The following is a 13,513-nucleotide window of genomic DNA, read 5'->3' as shown; positions in this document are numbered from 1 at the left end:
AGGAGACTTGTTACTCTAGGAAAGAGTTTTAAAATCTACCCTTCTTATTTGTTTGTTTACACCTTCTCTTTTCTTGAGTAAGCATCCTTTGTCTGATCTCATCTGCATGCCACTTCTCTCTCTCTCTCTCTCTCTCTCTCTCTCTCTCTCTGGCAGCTGCTTGCCATGAAGATGTGGCTTCTTGAGCTCCCTCTCTGCATGAAAAGCTCCAGTCTTCCTTAAACTACGTTCAGCCCTCTGTATCCACAGATTCTGCATCTGCAGATTCAACCATCCATGGCTTTAAAATATTCTGTCCCCTCATTCCAAAAAGCATACCTTGATTTTGCCGTTTTCTATAAGGAGCATCATTTGACTATGCCATTGTATATAATGGGACTTGAGTGTCCACGGATTTTGGGGCCTGGAACCAAACTCCAGTTGATACCAAGGACCCACTCTATGTAGAACCCTATTTTATATATATATATTTTTGGCTTTCCTCAAGAACCTGTATATTTGACTATGCATAAGCATGAGTAAAACTCTCTCTCTCTCTTAAAGAAGACTGAGTTTCAATCTTTTCTCTGCTGGAGATGTGAATGTGGGTGGTGCAGTAGTCTACTCTTCTAACTATGTTTCAGTGCATTTTAAACTCTGCTACAGAAATTCACCAAATCTCTTATTTAAAGCCAATATCTAGAGGGTGTACAAGTTTCCTTTTTGGACACGTTCAAATGGGGCATTCTGGGATCTGTCATCTAAAAAAGGAACTTGCACAAACTCTGGACATTTCTTCACTCTTCATCATCTACCTCTTTTGGTGGCATTCCCAAGGTGCCCTTTGGGGTGACTCACTTGCACTCCTTCTGCTGGACACAGTCAAATCCATCATAAAGGCAATCCTCATTGTCACAAAAGCGCTGGCAATGCCCATTCTGGAAAGCCACCTGGCACAGCTCCCGCTTTGGGCAACTCTTCCAAGGATCTAACAAGCCCAAGGAACAGTCGCCCCCATCCCAACTGGTTTCAGGGGAACTGCAGGCCCGGTCACAACGCCCATCTCTTGCTGTCTGCTGGCATTCGATTTCGTAGGTACCATTGGTAGCTGTGCAGGAACCGGAAGAACAGGGAGGCTGGCGGCAGTCTGGCCCAGAGAAGCCTCCCACACAGAGGCAAAGTGGTCTGGACTGAGGTGAAATGCAAACCCCACCATTGTGACAGTAGAAGAGACCACAAGCTGGTGTGTTCTGGTTACATGTGGTTCCTTCAAACCCCTAAATGTGGGAAGGAAGGAAGATGTTTTTTAAAATCCCCACATGCTTTCATTTTGACACAGTGGATATATAGAATTTCCCCCATGTAGCTCTTTCATCAGTATGTCTACCGACCTTCTATCAAGTCAGACTATCAAGTTCTTACCTGTGGACAGTGGCAGATAAATTCAAGAGGATGATCAGGCATTATGCTACAGCTTCCACCATTGAGGCAGGGATTGGTCTGACAGCTGTCAATCACAGATTCACACAGTCTCCCTGGAAAGAGAAGTAAGTTCTTTTTTTTTAATTCAAATGAGATTTGATTTATGATTGCAGACAAACTCATCAATGAGCATGAGTGAAAGGGAGACAGTCCAGAGATAGAGTGCCCCATTCCTCTCAGATTGTTGCTGCTTTGAGCTTTAGGAACAAGGCAAGAGATGCTTTTAAAAATATAGTCTACATCTTGGAATTCAGAGAGATATCCCTGTTATTCTGGAAAATCAGTATGTAAAGGGATCTTGAGCAAAATAAGTTGTAGCATAAGCTTTGCATCTAAGGAAGTAGACCAAGTCTACAAAAGCTTATGCTTTCACTCTGTCTCAAAGTTGCTACAAAATCCCTTTGCGTACTAAATCCTAGTGTTAGTTCCTAGTAGCGGACACTCACTGATCAATGGAACTTGACTTACAATTAACTTAGGGATACTGAACTTCCCACTCCATTAAATATCCTATTCTTCCCTTCACACTATTCAGATCCAGTCTTCCCCTCAAGACAATATAAGCACTCTGTCAAAGTCCACATATAAAAGATGTAACAAGCACAGATGTCTTGATAACAGCAAAGAAGCAGCCTTTCCCACTTGAGCCTCTTCCAACCTTCCTCCTTTACCTGTGTATCCTGAGGTGCACAAACAGTGGAATCCATGATCAGTGGACTGGCAGTCGTGGGCACCGGGTCGGTGGCAAGGCTGGGAGAAGCAGGCATCCACCACCCCCTCACACCGCTTGCCAACATACCCAGAGGGGCAGATGCAAGAAAACCCTTCAGGCTGAGCCACACAGGTGCCTCCATAGTAGCAATGGGGACCAGGGAGAGAACAGGGATCCACATCACAATGGGGACCTGGAAAATGGTAGGAAGGGTAGGTTGAGAATGTTTCAGAGCTGGAAATATTTATGCTTGTGGATTACATGCCCCTGAATTCCCCACTAGCATGATGTGTAACCCCACTTCCAGGAATTTTCCCAAGCTGAGGTTATACTACCTTTTATAAGAATGGAAAAAGGGCTTTTGGGGTCAGATCTGAGATTTATATAGTCTAGCATCCTTTGCTCCCCCAAGCAACCAATCTGATGCCTTTGGGGAGAAGCTCACAAGCAGGACATGAGAGGCAGCAGTTCTTTTCTGCTTTTTTTCTCATAAGGCAGGACTGGCTTTAAAGTCCAAGACATGCTGGTTCCTAAGGGAGATCGTCAGCAAATTTTGTGACCTCCCTGGTACTTTGGAGTACAGTCGGCACTTGGTATCCACAGACTTACCATCTGCAGATTCAAGCATCCATGGAAGGAAAGCCTCCATTGCCTCCAGTGGCAGTGTGTGCATGCAGCCACATCGCCATTAGGGACATTGAGATGTCACCATCCCATTGTCCCTAATGACACCACAGCAATGTGCACACACCACCATTGAAGTCCATTGTTTCTAATGGTAGCACGGCTGCATGCACATGGCACAATTGGGGACAATGGAACGAGTATCTGCAGATTTTGGTACACACGTGGGGGCTGGAATGGATCCTCCATAGATACTGAGGGTCAACTATATATCTAAACTCAAAGGGAATCTATGAGGTCTCTTGTTTCTCACCTACACCCATTTTTTAATGCAAGAAATCCTTATAGTAGTACCTCAGAAAGCCCTTTTCCATTTTCTCACCCTTTAAAAAAAAAACCAGAAATCTTAAGGGTAGTCTACATATAAGTGTATTATGCAAATTTCACACATTTGCACTGACTTTTAATTGTCTTCACTTTTTTACACAAATTTCTATCTGTTTGCAGCTATTTATCCTTCTCTGCCAAAAATACACAGCAACCCAAATCCATGTGAAGCAGACAGACAGCTGCATGTTCAATAAAGTGCATCCTTGCAGATTCTCTGGTCAAAACTGCAATACCTTTTTATGTAGAGTTTGTCATTTTATTTATTTTTATGTTTTGCATGCCCCCTAACCCTCCCAAACTCCTCCAAATTGCGTATGGTGGGATCACATTCTATTTCAATTCTCTTAAGATGCCAGCCACAGCAGCTGGTGAAACGTCAGGAATAAACTCTTCTAGAACATGGCCTCATAGCCCGAAAAACCCACAAAAAACTATATAATTCTGACTGAGCTTTGGGCTTTTTTTTTTCTCCCCAAACCAGCTAAATCAACTAAAATAAGCCACAAGTGCCATGGGTCACTTGCCCCAGAGCCTGCCACCTTCTCATCCCCAGTGCAAATCAATAAACAAAACACAAAATACCTATGGTCCCTGGTGGGCACAAGCAGCGAAATCCACCTGAGATCTTGGTGCAAGTTCCTCCATTTAGACACTTCCCCCCTTGAAGGCACTAAAATTAGAATGATTCAGAGCAGAGTCATAAAAAATATTTAAGGTGAAACATCATAAAGCCACAGTTGCCTCCTCACACATTTTTCATATATCAAAAATGGCTTACAGTGTAATCCTATTCTTTGCTGCAATTTGTCATTTTGTGGCACACAAACTCAACAGATTAAAACCTCCACTCTCACTGAGACATAAACAAACACAGAAACAAACACACACCAGCAAACCTTCTTTATACATCTAATTATGGAGCCCTGGTGGCGCAGTGGTTAAGTGCCTGTACTGCAGCCATTCACTCAAAACCACAAGGTTGCGAGTTCAAGATCAGCAAAAGGGCCCAAGCTCGACTCAGGCTTGCATCCTTCCGAGGTCGCTAAAATGAGTACCCAGACTGTTGGGGGCAAATTAGCTTACTTGCTATTAGCTTCCTTGCTGTTCACCGCTATGATCTTTGGAATAGCGGTATATAAATAAAAAAACAAAACAAAAACAATTATTATCTGTATGTTACATTTTCGTAATGCCTTCTTCCTCTCCTTTAGTCTCACAACCACACTGCAAGGTAGGTCAGGTGGGTGCAGCTGGGGAGAGAGAATGCAGGACTGTCTAGAGAGGATTGCTTACTTAGGCTACGCCTGTGAATGAGACCTCTCCTAGCCCCCTTATCCTCTATCTCTTTGCTCAGGTCCTGTAGGCTTAGGCCCATAGTCTCCCTTATTGAGTCTATCCATCTGGCACGCAGTCTTCCTTCTAAAACCCATTCTCAACTACAACACACCATACTAGTATATATATATTGGCTTGCTGTGAAAAGGCAAGCCAGCGTGGTGCAATGATTTGCACACTAGAATAGGACTCTGGGAAACTAGGATTCAATTCAGCCAGGGGAGAGGGCTTTCTTGGGGGCCTTCCTCCGCACTCCACGGTGCCCAGCAGCGGTCTTGGGAGGAGCCCTGGCCCTGCCATCCTGCCTGCCTGCCAAGCCCTGCCAGTGCCTGCTCTTCCTCCTCCTCCTCCTCCTCTTCCTCCTCCTCAGTGGCTCGCAGGGCTGTGGTCGCTGGAGGTAAAGGGTCCGGCCGGGGCCGCAGCCTTCTGAAGGGGTTCCAGGGGGAGGGTGGGTGGTGGCCGTCCAACTGAAGGGCTGCTCCCCCTTCCCCGGCTCCAACTAATGGGGATGACAAGTGTGCTAAACAAAAGCGATTCCACAAAAGGTCCCTTGTTGTAGTGAGAATGAAGGACCTTTTGCATTCGCTTCACATAGCGGAGTGGAACCAGATCAGAAAGCGGGTTATACCCCCAGTGGGAATGACCCCTTAATGGCCAGCTGTAAACCTGTCTTTGTAACTTCTTCTTTTATTTTTTTCAGTAATCCTTCCAAGTCTTTGCTATTTTCCACTAGTATTATCGTATCATCTGCATATCCTAAACTGTTGATGTTCCTCCATTTTTAATGCCTCTTTCCTCCAAGTCTAAACCTGCTTTATGTATGATATGTTCTGCATACAAATTAAAAGATAGGGTGATAAAATACAACCATGGTCATCACAAACTGGAATTGTGAAAATCCTTATTTGCTAACTTCTCCAAATCCTAAAAGGCAGTGCCAGTCAGTTGGCACCTATGCCATTCCCATGCTCACCTGACAGCTGAACCCTCCAGCCAGCTTTGTGCAGTTATCCCCATTCTGGCTTGACTGGTGTTGGCATTGAGGGCCAGCCCAACCTGGACGGCAGAGACAATGAGGGGCAGACTCTTTTACTACGCATTGGCCTCCATGTCCACAAGGATCTGTTGTGATGAGAGAAAAAGATACAGAGAGTGAGAATCACGTAGATAGAATTTGTTGTGGGGTTTTCATAAATGAACCAGGGATGCATAAATGATCCATAAATGATCCAAAGTCAACAGTGTGATGTGGCAGCTAAAAAGGCTAATGCAAGAGTGGTGGAGTCTCCTTCCTTTGAGGTCTTCAAACAGAGGCTGGATGGCCATCTGTCCGGGGTGCTTTCACTGTAATTTCCTGCATGGCAGGGGGGTTGGGCTGGATAGCCCTTGTGGCCTCTTGCAACTCTATGATTCTATGATACTCAGTTTTTATGTCTTGCAGCAATGCAAAAAATGTTTGAGCTTCCACATGGTCCAGTATGGCAGTAAGGAGGAAAGTTTCACTGCGTGTATCTCTTCCTAGTGTTAAGGTATAGAATCCCTGACTGAAATAAAGCTGGAAAATCAAACTGCATATAGCCTGATTCTATACCAGGCTGGGAGGAAGGTGAGATACAAAACAAGTAAGCAACATTTAAAAACAATTTCAAACACAGTATTAAAAGTGATTTTTAAAGCAATTAAAAAAACCAGTATGCATAGTACAGTCTGCCCTTTCTTTACACGGGGGATCCGTTCCAGACTCCCCCACGTAAAGTGAATTCTGCCTATGCTCGAGCCTCATTTAAATGAATGGGGCTTGTGCATGTGGAGGCGCGGCAGTGCAGCGGCGCAAACACACCACGGGCATGCGCGCCATTATTCCCTATGAGATGCATCACCCTTTTTCCCAGCGCGGCTTTCAGCGTATGCTGAAAGCCACGTAAAGTGCACTTGCGTATGATGCGGGAGCACTGTATAATAAAATAGTATAATACTCTTTTAAAAGTCATTTATTTATTTGGAGTATTTATACCCTGCCTTTCAGACATAAAGGCTCCCAGAGAGCCTTACAAATGGTTATTTTTACTTGAAAAACCTTCAGTTCTCAAAACCCTGATGGAATAATAAAAAAAAGTCTTTGCCTGCCAAAGGAATTACTGCAAAGAGGGGGCCATTTAGCCTTTCTAGGAAGAGAGTTAGAGAGTCAGTGTAGTGTAGTGGTTTGAGCATTGGGCTAAACAGTTTATCGCATTGGCTTTGCTCCCGCAACAGACACGGGATGTAACTTTTAAAAAGCTGATCTTATCACATTTCTCTGTTGCCAGAGAGTATGCAGCCCATTTGCAATCCAGGCCACTCTGGTCTACTCCTGCATCTTTTCAAGAACAGGATTTTCCTGTTCTTGAAAAGATGCGACAGAAGTCTGGGTTGCAAATCAACTGTGTACTCCCCGGCGACAGGGAAATGCGATAAGATATGCCTTCTTAAAGTTACATCCCACATTTGCCCTATGAAGAACGACTCAGGGAGCTGGGGATGTTTAGCCTGGAGAAGAGAAGGTTAAGAGGTGATATGATAGCCCTGTTCAAATATTTAAAGGGATGTCATATTGAGGAGGGAGCAAGCTTGTTTTCTGCTGATCCAGAGACTAGGACCCGGAGCAATGGATGCAAACTACAGGAAAAAAGATTCCACCTCAACATTAGGAGGAACTTCCTGACAGTAAGGGCTGTTCGACAGTGGAACACACTTCCTCGGAGTGTAGTGGGGTCTCCTTCCTTGGAGGTCTTCAAGCAGAGGCTGGATGGCCACCTGTCGGGGATGCTTTGATTGTGATTTCCTGCATGGCAGGGGGTTGGACTGGATGGCCCTTGTGGTCTCTTCCAACTCTATGATTCTATGATTCTATGACACATCTATCGTGGGAGTAAAGCCAGTGCAATAACCTCCTATGACCCTGGAGGCCAGGGCTCGAATCCCTGCTGAGTCATGGAAACTCAATGGTTGATCTTGGGCAAGTCACAGTCCCTCAGAGGATGGCAATGGCAAACCCTTCTGAAGAAACCTGCCAAGAGATCCCCACAATGGGTTCACCTTAGGGTCGCCATAAGCTGGAAATGACTTGAAGGCACACAGCGATAAAGGAAGAGAGTTCCAGAGCCTAGGGGCAGCCATTACATCATGTCTGTAATGGTGGCAGAACTGAGAGAAGGGCCTCTCCTGGAGCTTTCAGGGCCTGGGCAGACTTATATGTGGTGATACAATCTGTCTGATAGCCTAGACTCAAGCTGTATAATATTTTATAGGTCATGAGTAGCACTTTGAATTGTATCCATAAACAGACTGGCAGTCAGTGGAGCGACCATAAAAATGGATTTGTATGGTCTCTGTAAGAAGCCCCAATTAACATTACATGGGCAGAAGAAAAGTTTCAGCTGCCAATCCAGTCAGCTTCTCTACATAGACTATATATTTCCCTAGGCAGCAGAATGTTTTAGTGGATCCTGGTTCTCAAATACTCACTAGGTGAACAAAGGTCTATGATCACTTGACACCTCACTCCTGTGTAACCCTTTGGACAAAGGCAATGGAACGTTCCAGGGCTGTTAAGGCAGGATCCAGAATGGAGGCAGGGGCTTGACTGGCATTCGTCCACATCTTCTTCACATGTTGTCCCTGGCAATTGGGAAGGAACAGAACAATAAAGTGGTGATCTGTAGATAAAGGTGGAAGTCATGCGGGCTAGAATGAAGACAGAGAATACCATACATACTCATGTATAAGTCTAGAATTTGAAGTCAAAAAATTGACTCAAAAAACCTGGATCTACTTATCCACGTGTCAATGTAAGGAGTGTACTTAACTCTTAGCAAAAAAGGAACCGTTCCCTTCTCAGAGCCGAGTGGCAAAAGGCAAGAAGCACTGCCCCCCTACTTTTTCAACCATGACACCACTTCTGGCCTTTTTGAATGCCTAGGTGGGAAATAGTGGCGGTAGTGCCCTCTTCATCCATCTAGCCTTTAGGGTGAGCACAAACAGTTATGCCTGCTGGAATTTTGTAAATTCTTTGGCATTGTTTTCCTTTGATTCACCCTTTGCATCCTTTGTTACTTGCCCCTAAGTTTTACCCTTGACCCATGGGTCAGATCAAAATCCTTAATTCTGGCTACAAAACCCAACCTCAATTTATATATGAAGTCAACTTATACTCAAATACATATGGTAGGTTGAAAATATAGGGAAATTTCCTTGAACATTGGTTGAAGGAGAGGTTCAGCTGCCCAGGGCATGGAGATAGGGTTTGGGACTAAGGGCACATTACCTTGGTAGCCACTGGGGCAGAGGCAAGTGAAGGCACCTCGTTGGCTCAGACATGTGCCTCCTTGATGACAAGGGCTGGAATTGCAGGCATTGATCTCTGTGGCACAATCTTGGCCTGTCCAACCTGGCAGACAAATACAATGCAGCCTGGAGAGGGAGACAGAAAGAGAGAGGGATGATGATGATTTTAATTTAACATTTTATATTTGTTGTTATTTGCTGTGACTTATGATGACTTATGATGACCCTAAATACAATAAAGGCACCAAATCCCATATGATCTTGGAAACCAAGCAGGGTCATCCCTAGTTAATATTTGGATTGGAAACCACCAAAGAATACTAGGTGCAGCCTGTAGGCTACATTTCAGAGGAAGGAACTGGCTAAACCACCTCCAAGTATTCCTTGCCTAAGGAAACCCAGTGAAATTAATGGGGTCACAATAAGGTTCAAGGCACATGCACAAATACAAGAATGAAAGATGTTCAAGATTCCCAGTCAATTGGACTGCTCAAGGTTTGCAAACAGAGGCCATAGTTTCTTTGACTGAGAGGCTGTACAGATCAGCGATAAAGGCTGGCATCAGGGCAAAATGGTAGCATTGCGTCCGCATGGTACACACCCCAACTGTGCCCCCATCCTGTGTGACACTGTGCACCCCACCACATGGGGTGGTGTCACAGCGCTCCTCTAGCACTGTTTCCAGATGACACAGCACCAAAGGAGCGCCAAAAAGCTGTGGCCCCAACGGCTATGGCCCCCTTTCCACGGTGCAAAAAGGAGCCAGCAAGAATTTTGCAGTTTTCTCCCTGTATTTGAACCAGTGGTTTCTATGCACAAAAATCTGTTGGTGGGTATCGGGGAAATATGGAGAGAATACTGCAGAGGACCACTCCCTTCTCCTTTTGTGTCGTGTCTTCTTAGATTGTAAGCCTGAGGGCAGGGAACCGTCTAACTAAAAGATTGTATGTACAGCGCTGTGTAAATTTACAGCGCTTTATAAATAAAGGTTAATAATAATAATAATAGTTGTTTTCTCCTACAGCAGGGAGAAAACTGCCTTAATTATTCAACCTTGCATATGGGAACAGATTGTCTCTAATTCAAAGTGCTTCACATGCACTGTCTGGTTATAATGCTTGCAGAAATCTTACAAGGCAAGTCAGCCTTATCATCTTCTTTTAGGTGGTATGTATGTAGACAGGGCAAAAGACAATAATAAACTCATAAGGAAACCAGAAATACAATCAAAATACAATAAAAACATAAAAACAGATTTGAAAAATAATGAAATCATGTACAGAAAAAAAGAAGAAGAAGAAACAGTAGCCAACAACAAGCTAAGACTTTTCCAATAGCAATTCCACCAAGGATATTGATACTTGTTGGTGGAAAGACAACAGAGTAGATACAAACAAGCCTTTCTTGGCTAGTAATTTGTCATTACCTTTCCATAGTAACAACTGTGTAAGTACATTATGACTGTTACTTAAGAAAATATATTATGCCTTGTTTTGTGGTGTAACTGTAATGGTAAGCTCTAGAAGTACTAAGTTAGGATCAGGTCTGAGAGAGAGCAAAGTTGTGAAGATGTAGGGCTGCCACTTTTTCCCTCCCCTCATCCTATGCCTTTGCCTTTAAGAACCATTTGTGTACTACAGAAATTCAACAGATGAAGATTTCAATGGCACAGAATGAAGTAAACTAAAAATACTTAACCTGCATAATCACTGAATAATGCCAGCCTACTGCCAAAGGCATTGGACCAGAGTCAGTGAAAAAAGGTGGCAACCCAGATATGAAGAGAAACACAAGCTAGATGCTATAGACAATAATTTCTGAATAGCAATAGCATCACATTTCCCTATAAGACAAACACAAAACTAGCTATGTCAGTTTGTGAGAAAACAAGAACAAAACCCAGTAGGTCACTATGCTTTACACATTTATTTATTTACTATCCTGCCTTTCTCCTTATTTAGGATGTAACACACCAAAGAAGAATTCTGGAGACTGTGAAAGCTTGCATATTACTGGGGTATTTTAGTTCATCCTAATAAAATTAATGCCTGACTGTGGGTTTAGATGTTTGGCTCCCCAGCTTATAATGACACCTTTAATAATAATAACAACTTAATAATGGTGCAATCATAATGAGGAGAAGGGGATGGGAAGAGAAGGAGAGCTCCTTTGCTGTGAGATTAATTCCTGCCAATGGAATATGAAAGGTCATGCTACCAGCTTCTTTCTATCATGGTGCTGCAAGACCTCTTTGCATGCTCCTATGTATTGGAGGAGAAATAATGCAGTTTGACACCACTTTAACTGCCATGCTCCATCCTACAGAATCCTGGGATTTGTAGTTTCATGAGGTACCAGCACTACAACCTACAACTCCTAGGATTCCATAGGATGAAGCTACAGCACTTATAGAGGTGTCAAATTGCATTATTTCTACAGTGTAGATGCGCCCCATGTCACTTAATGCTTAGTGCTGAATAATACCATTAATGTTTAATGCTAGTTACTTCCACTGCAACCATAAAAACCAATGGCATACTGAAATTGACTAGACTGGATCACAAGTTCCTTTTTGGTAAAGCTCACTCTTCACTCACTGGGGGCGGGGAGCTTAAGTGGAAGCAAGGGATTGCTAGGGTTGAGGGAAGCATTACCATTTTTATTCTCGTTAGAAAATCTGAATATATGCTTAGCATGGTGAGCTTTGGTTCAGGTTCAGCCCATAGGAATGGCACTTAAAACCAGAGCTTGGGGCAGCTATATAGTTGTCCCTTCCTTTTCGTGGACTTGGAGTCCGCGGTCTCGCTGTTTGTGGGAGGAACAGGTGGAGAGAGATAAAATAGCAGTGCACACCTTGGGCACACACACCATTATTTTCAATGGAACTAGAATATTTGCGAGCCGCCATTTTCATGTGGGTCCCCCGCAAATTGGGAGGGGCTACTGTATTTTGCAATACAACTCCCCAAACCCCTCAGCCAGTAGGGTCAACAGTCCAAGGAGATTCTGGGAGTTGTGACTCAACTTTTACGGCTTAAAACCTAGACCATAGTTAGCCATTTTTTTCATCTAGAAAGCCTTCTCCACCTCACATCTTGTCCCTGCCCCATCCATACCCAGTTTCTGTTTCCTGGCAAGTACCTCCATTGAGGCACTGCCAGTTCTGGCAGGGGTCGCTGAGCTCCATGCAGAAGGGTCCTGTGAAGCCTGGAGAGCAGATGCATGTGAAGGAGCTTGGGGTGTTCACGCAGGTTCCATGTCCACAGGGCCCGCTGTGGCACAAGTCAGCCTCTCTCTCACACTGGTGTCCCTCAAAACCTGCAGAAGGGGAAACGTTGACACTGTCATGGGTCTCAAGCCTTGCGTAAATTGTTCTTTTCATTCCCCCCCCCCCACTTTTTCCCCTGCATGGAATCTTAAAAGTCCAAAGCTGAACAGAACCAAAATACCTTTCCCTTCCCTTAGATAATCTTCCCCAATGCCTTTTGAACCTGGTTTGTTAACCACCCTTTCTTTCCAAACCTACACATAGTTACCTGGCAGGCAGGTGCAGTGGAAAACCCCCACTGAATTCTGGCACTGGCCCCCATTCCTACAGGGGTTACTAGCACAGCCATCCACCTCCCGCTTGCATCGGGGTCCCTCGAAGCCTAAGAAGAGCAAGACAAAAAGTCAAAGAGCAGTGCATGTTCAGTAGAGGAAAAGAAAGATGATGTGGAACACTTATGACTGAAACAATTAATTGGATCTTGTGTGGGGTTTTTCTTTGCAGGGGACAAATCTTCACTCACCAGGGAGACACTTGCAGGAAAATCCTTGGCTTTGTGGGAGGCAGGTTCCCCCATTGAGGCAGCGATTTGTGACACATTCTTCAACTTCACATAATGGACCACCAAATCCTGTGGTAAAAAGAAGATAAATTCAATTCTCTTTCTTTCTCTCTCCATCTGTGGTAGGCTGGTGTATGTGGATGTTACCTTTCCAATTCCTAGATCTATCTCTGTCACTGGAAGTGGACCTTGTGGCTCATAGCACCTGGTGCCTGCTCCAACTGGTATGCCAGCTATGACATTTTCTGAGCAGAGATTACTTAGCCACAGACAGTAGCCCATGCACTGGTAATTTGACAATTAAACTAGTGTAATTTAGGCTAGGGTCTTTGAGAACAATTCTGCTTCAGGAAAAGAGAGCTTGAAACCCAGCAAAAAGTTTAGGTTCAGATAGGGAAGGCAATGGCAAACCTCTTCTGAACAAATCTTGCCAAGATGTTACAGCTATTGCAAAATCAAGTCGCAGGATTGTTGACCAAAGTAGCCTATAGATTATAGAGAATGTGTGACACCAGTCTTAAAATTATCTGTACTGGTTGCCAGTTTGCTTCCACTCTATATTCAAGGTCCTGATGGCAGCATTTAAAGACATGGAGGGTCTGAGACCTCTACACTTGAAGAAGAGCTACATCCAGGGAGATACCATGGTTTTTGGTCCTTCACCAACTTTGCTCCAAACTAAGTAAAGTTGGGAGAAAGCTGTGTGTTTCCCAGAAACCCCAGAGTGACCTCAGGTTCTTTTGGCATATATATATACTTGGCTCAGGTCTGATTCAGCCCAATCCATTGGCCTCATGTGAAGAGATGCATCATCTCCCTTTCCTGCATCAAGCAGTGT

General features: G+C 44.2%; 1 protein-coding gene across 2 annotated transcripts in view; it reads right to left on the bottom strand.

Annotated features, from left to right (window-relative positions):
* The window catches only part of NOTCH4 (notch receptor 4), a 56,056-nt gene that overhangs the window by 26,441 nt on the left and 16,102 nt on the right, over window positions 1-13,513 (bottom strand). For both annotated transcript variants that reach the window (XR_016279049.1, XM_089502624.1), the window contains exons 8-17: window positions 12,637-12,744; window positions 12,382-12,495; window positions 11,962-12,163; window positions 8,826-8,971; window positions 8,027-8,179; window positions 5,496-5,644; window positions 3,770-3,857; window positions 2,133-2,366; window positions 1,402-1,514; window positions 838-1,256 (exon numbers count right to left, since the gene is read on the bottom strand). Coding sequence is in view for 1 of the 2 variants with exons in the window: in XM_089502624.1 (XP_089358750.1) it covers window positions 838-1,256; window positions 1,402-1,514; window positions 2,133-2,366; window positions 3,770-3,857; window positions 5,496-5,644; window positions 8,027-8,179; window positions 8,826-8,971; window positions 11,962-12,163; window positions 12,382-12,495; window positions 12,637-12,744 (1,726 nt within the window). In the remaining variant the exon portion in view is untranslated. The remainder of the gene's footprint in view (window positions 1-837; window positions 1,257-1,401; window positions 1,515-2,132; window positions 2,367-3,769; window positions 3,858-5,495; window positions 5,645-8,026; window positions 8,180-8,825; window positions 8,972-11,961; window positions 12,164-12,381; window positions 12,496-12,636; window positions 12,745-13,513) is intronic.

This window comes from Sceloporus occidentalis, unplaced genomic scaffold (assembly GCF_023333645.1).
Source record: "Sceloporus occidentalis isolate IW3139 unplaced genomic scaffold, rSceOcc1.0.p SCAF_1, whole genome shotgun sequence".
In the NCBI taxonomy this organism is placed as follows: domain Eukaryota; kingdom Metazoa; phylum Chordata; class Lepidosauria; order Squamata; family Phrynosomatidae; genus Sceloporus; species Sceloporus occidentalis.
This window is presented reverse-complemented; position numbering and strand designations above follow the sequence as displayed.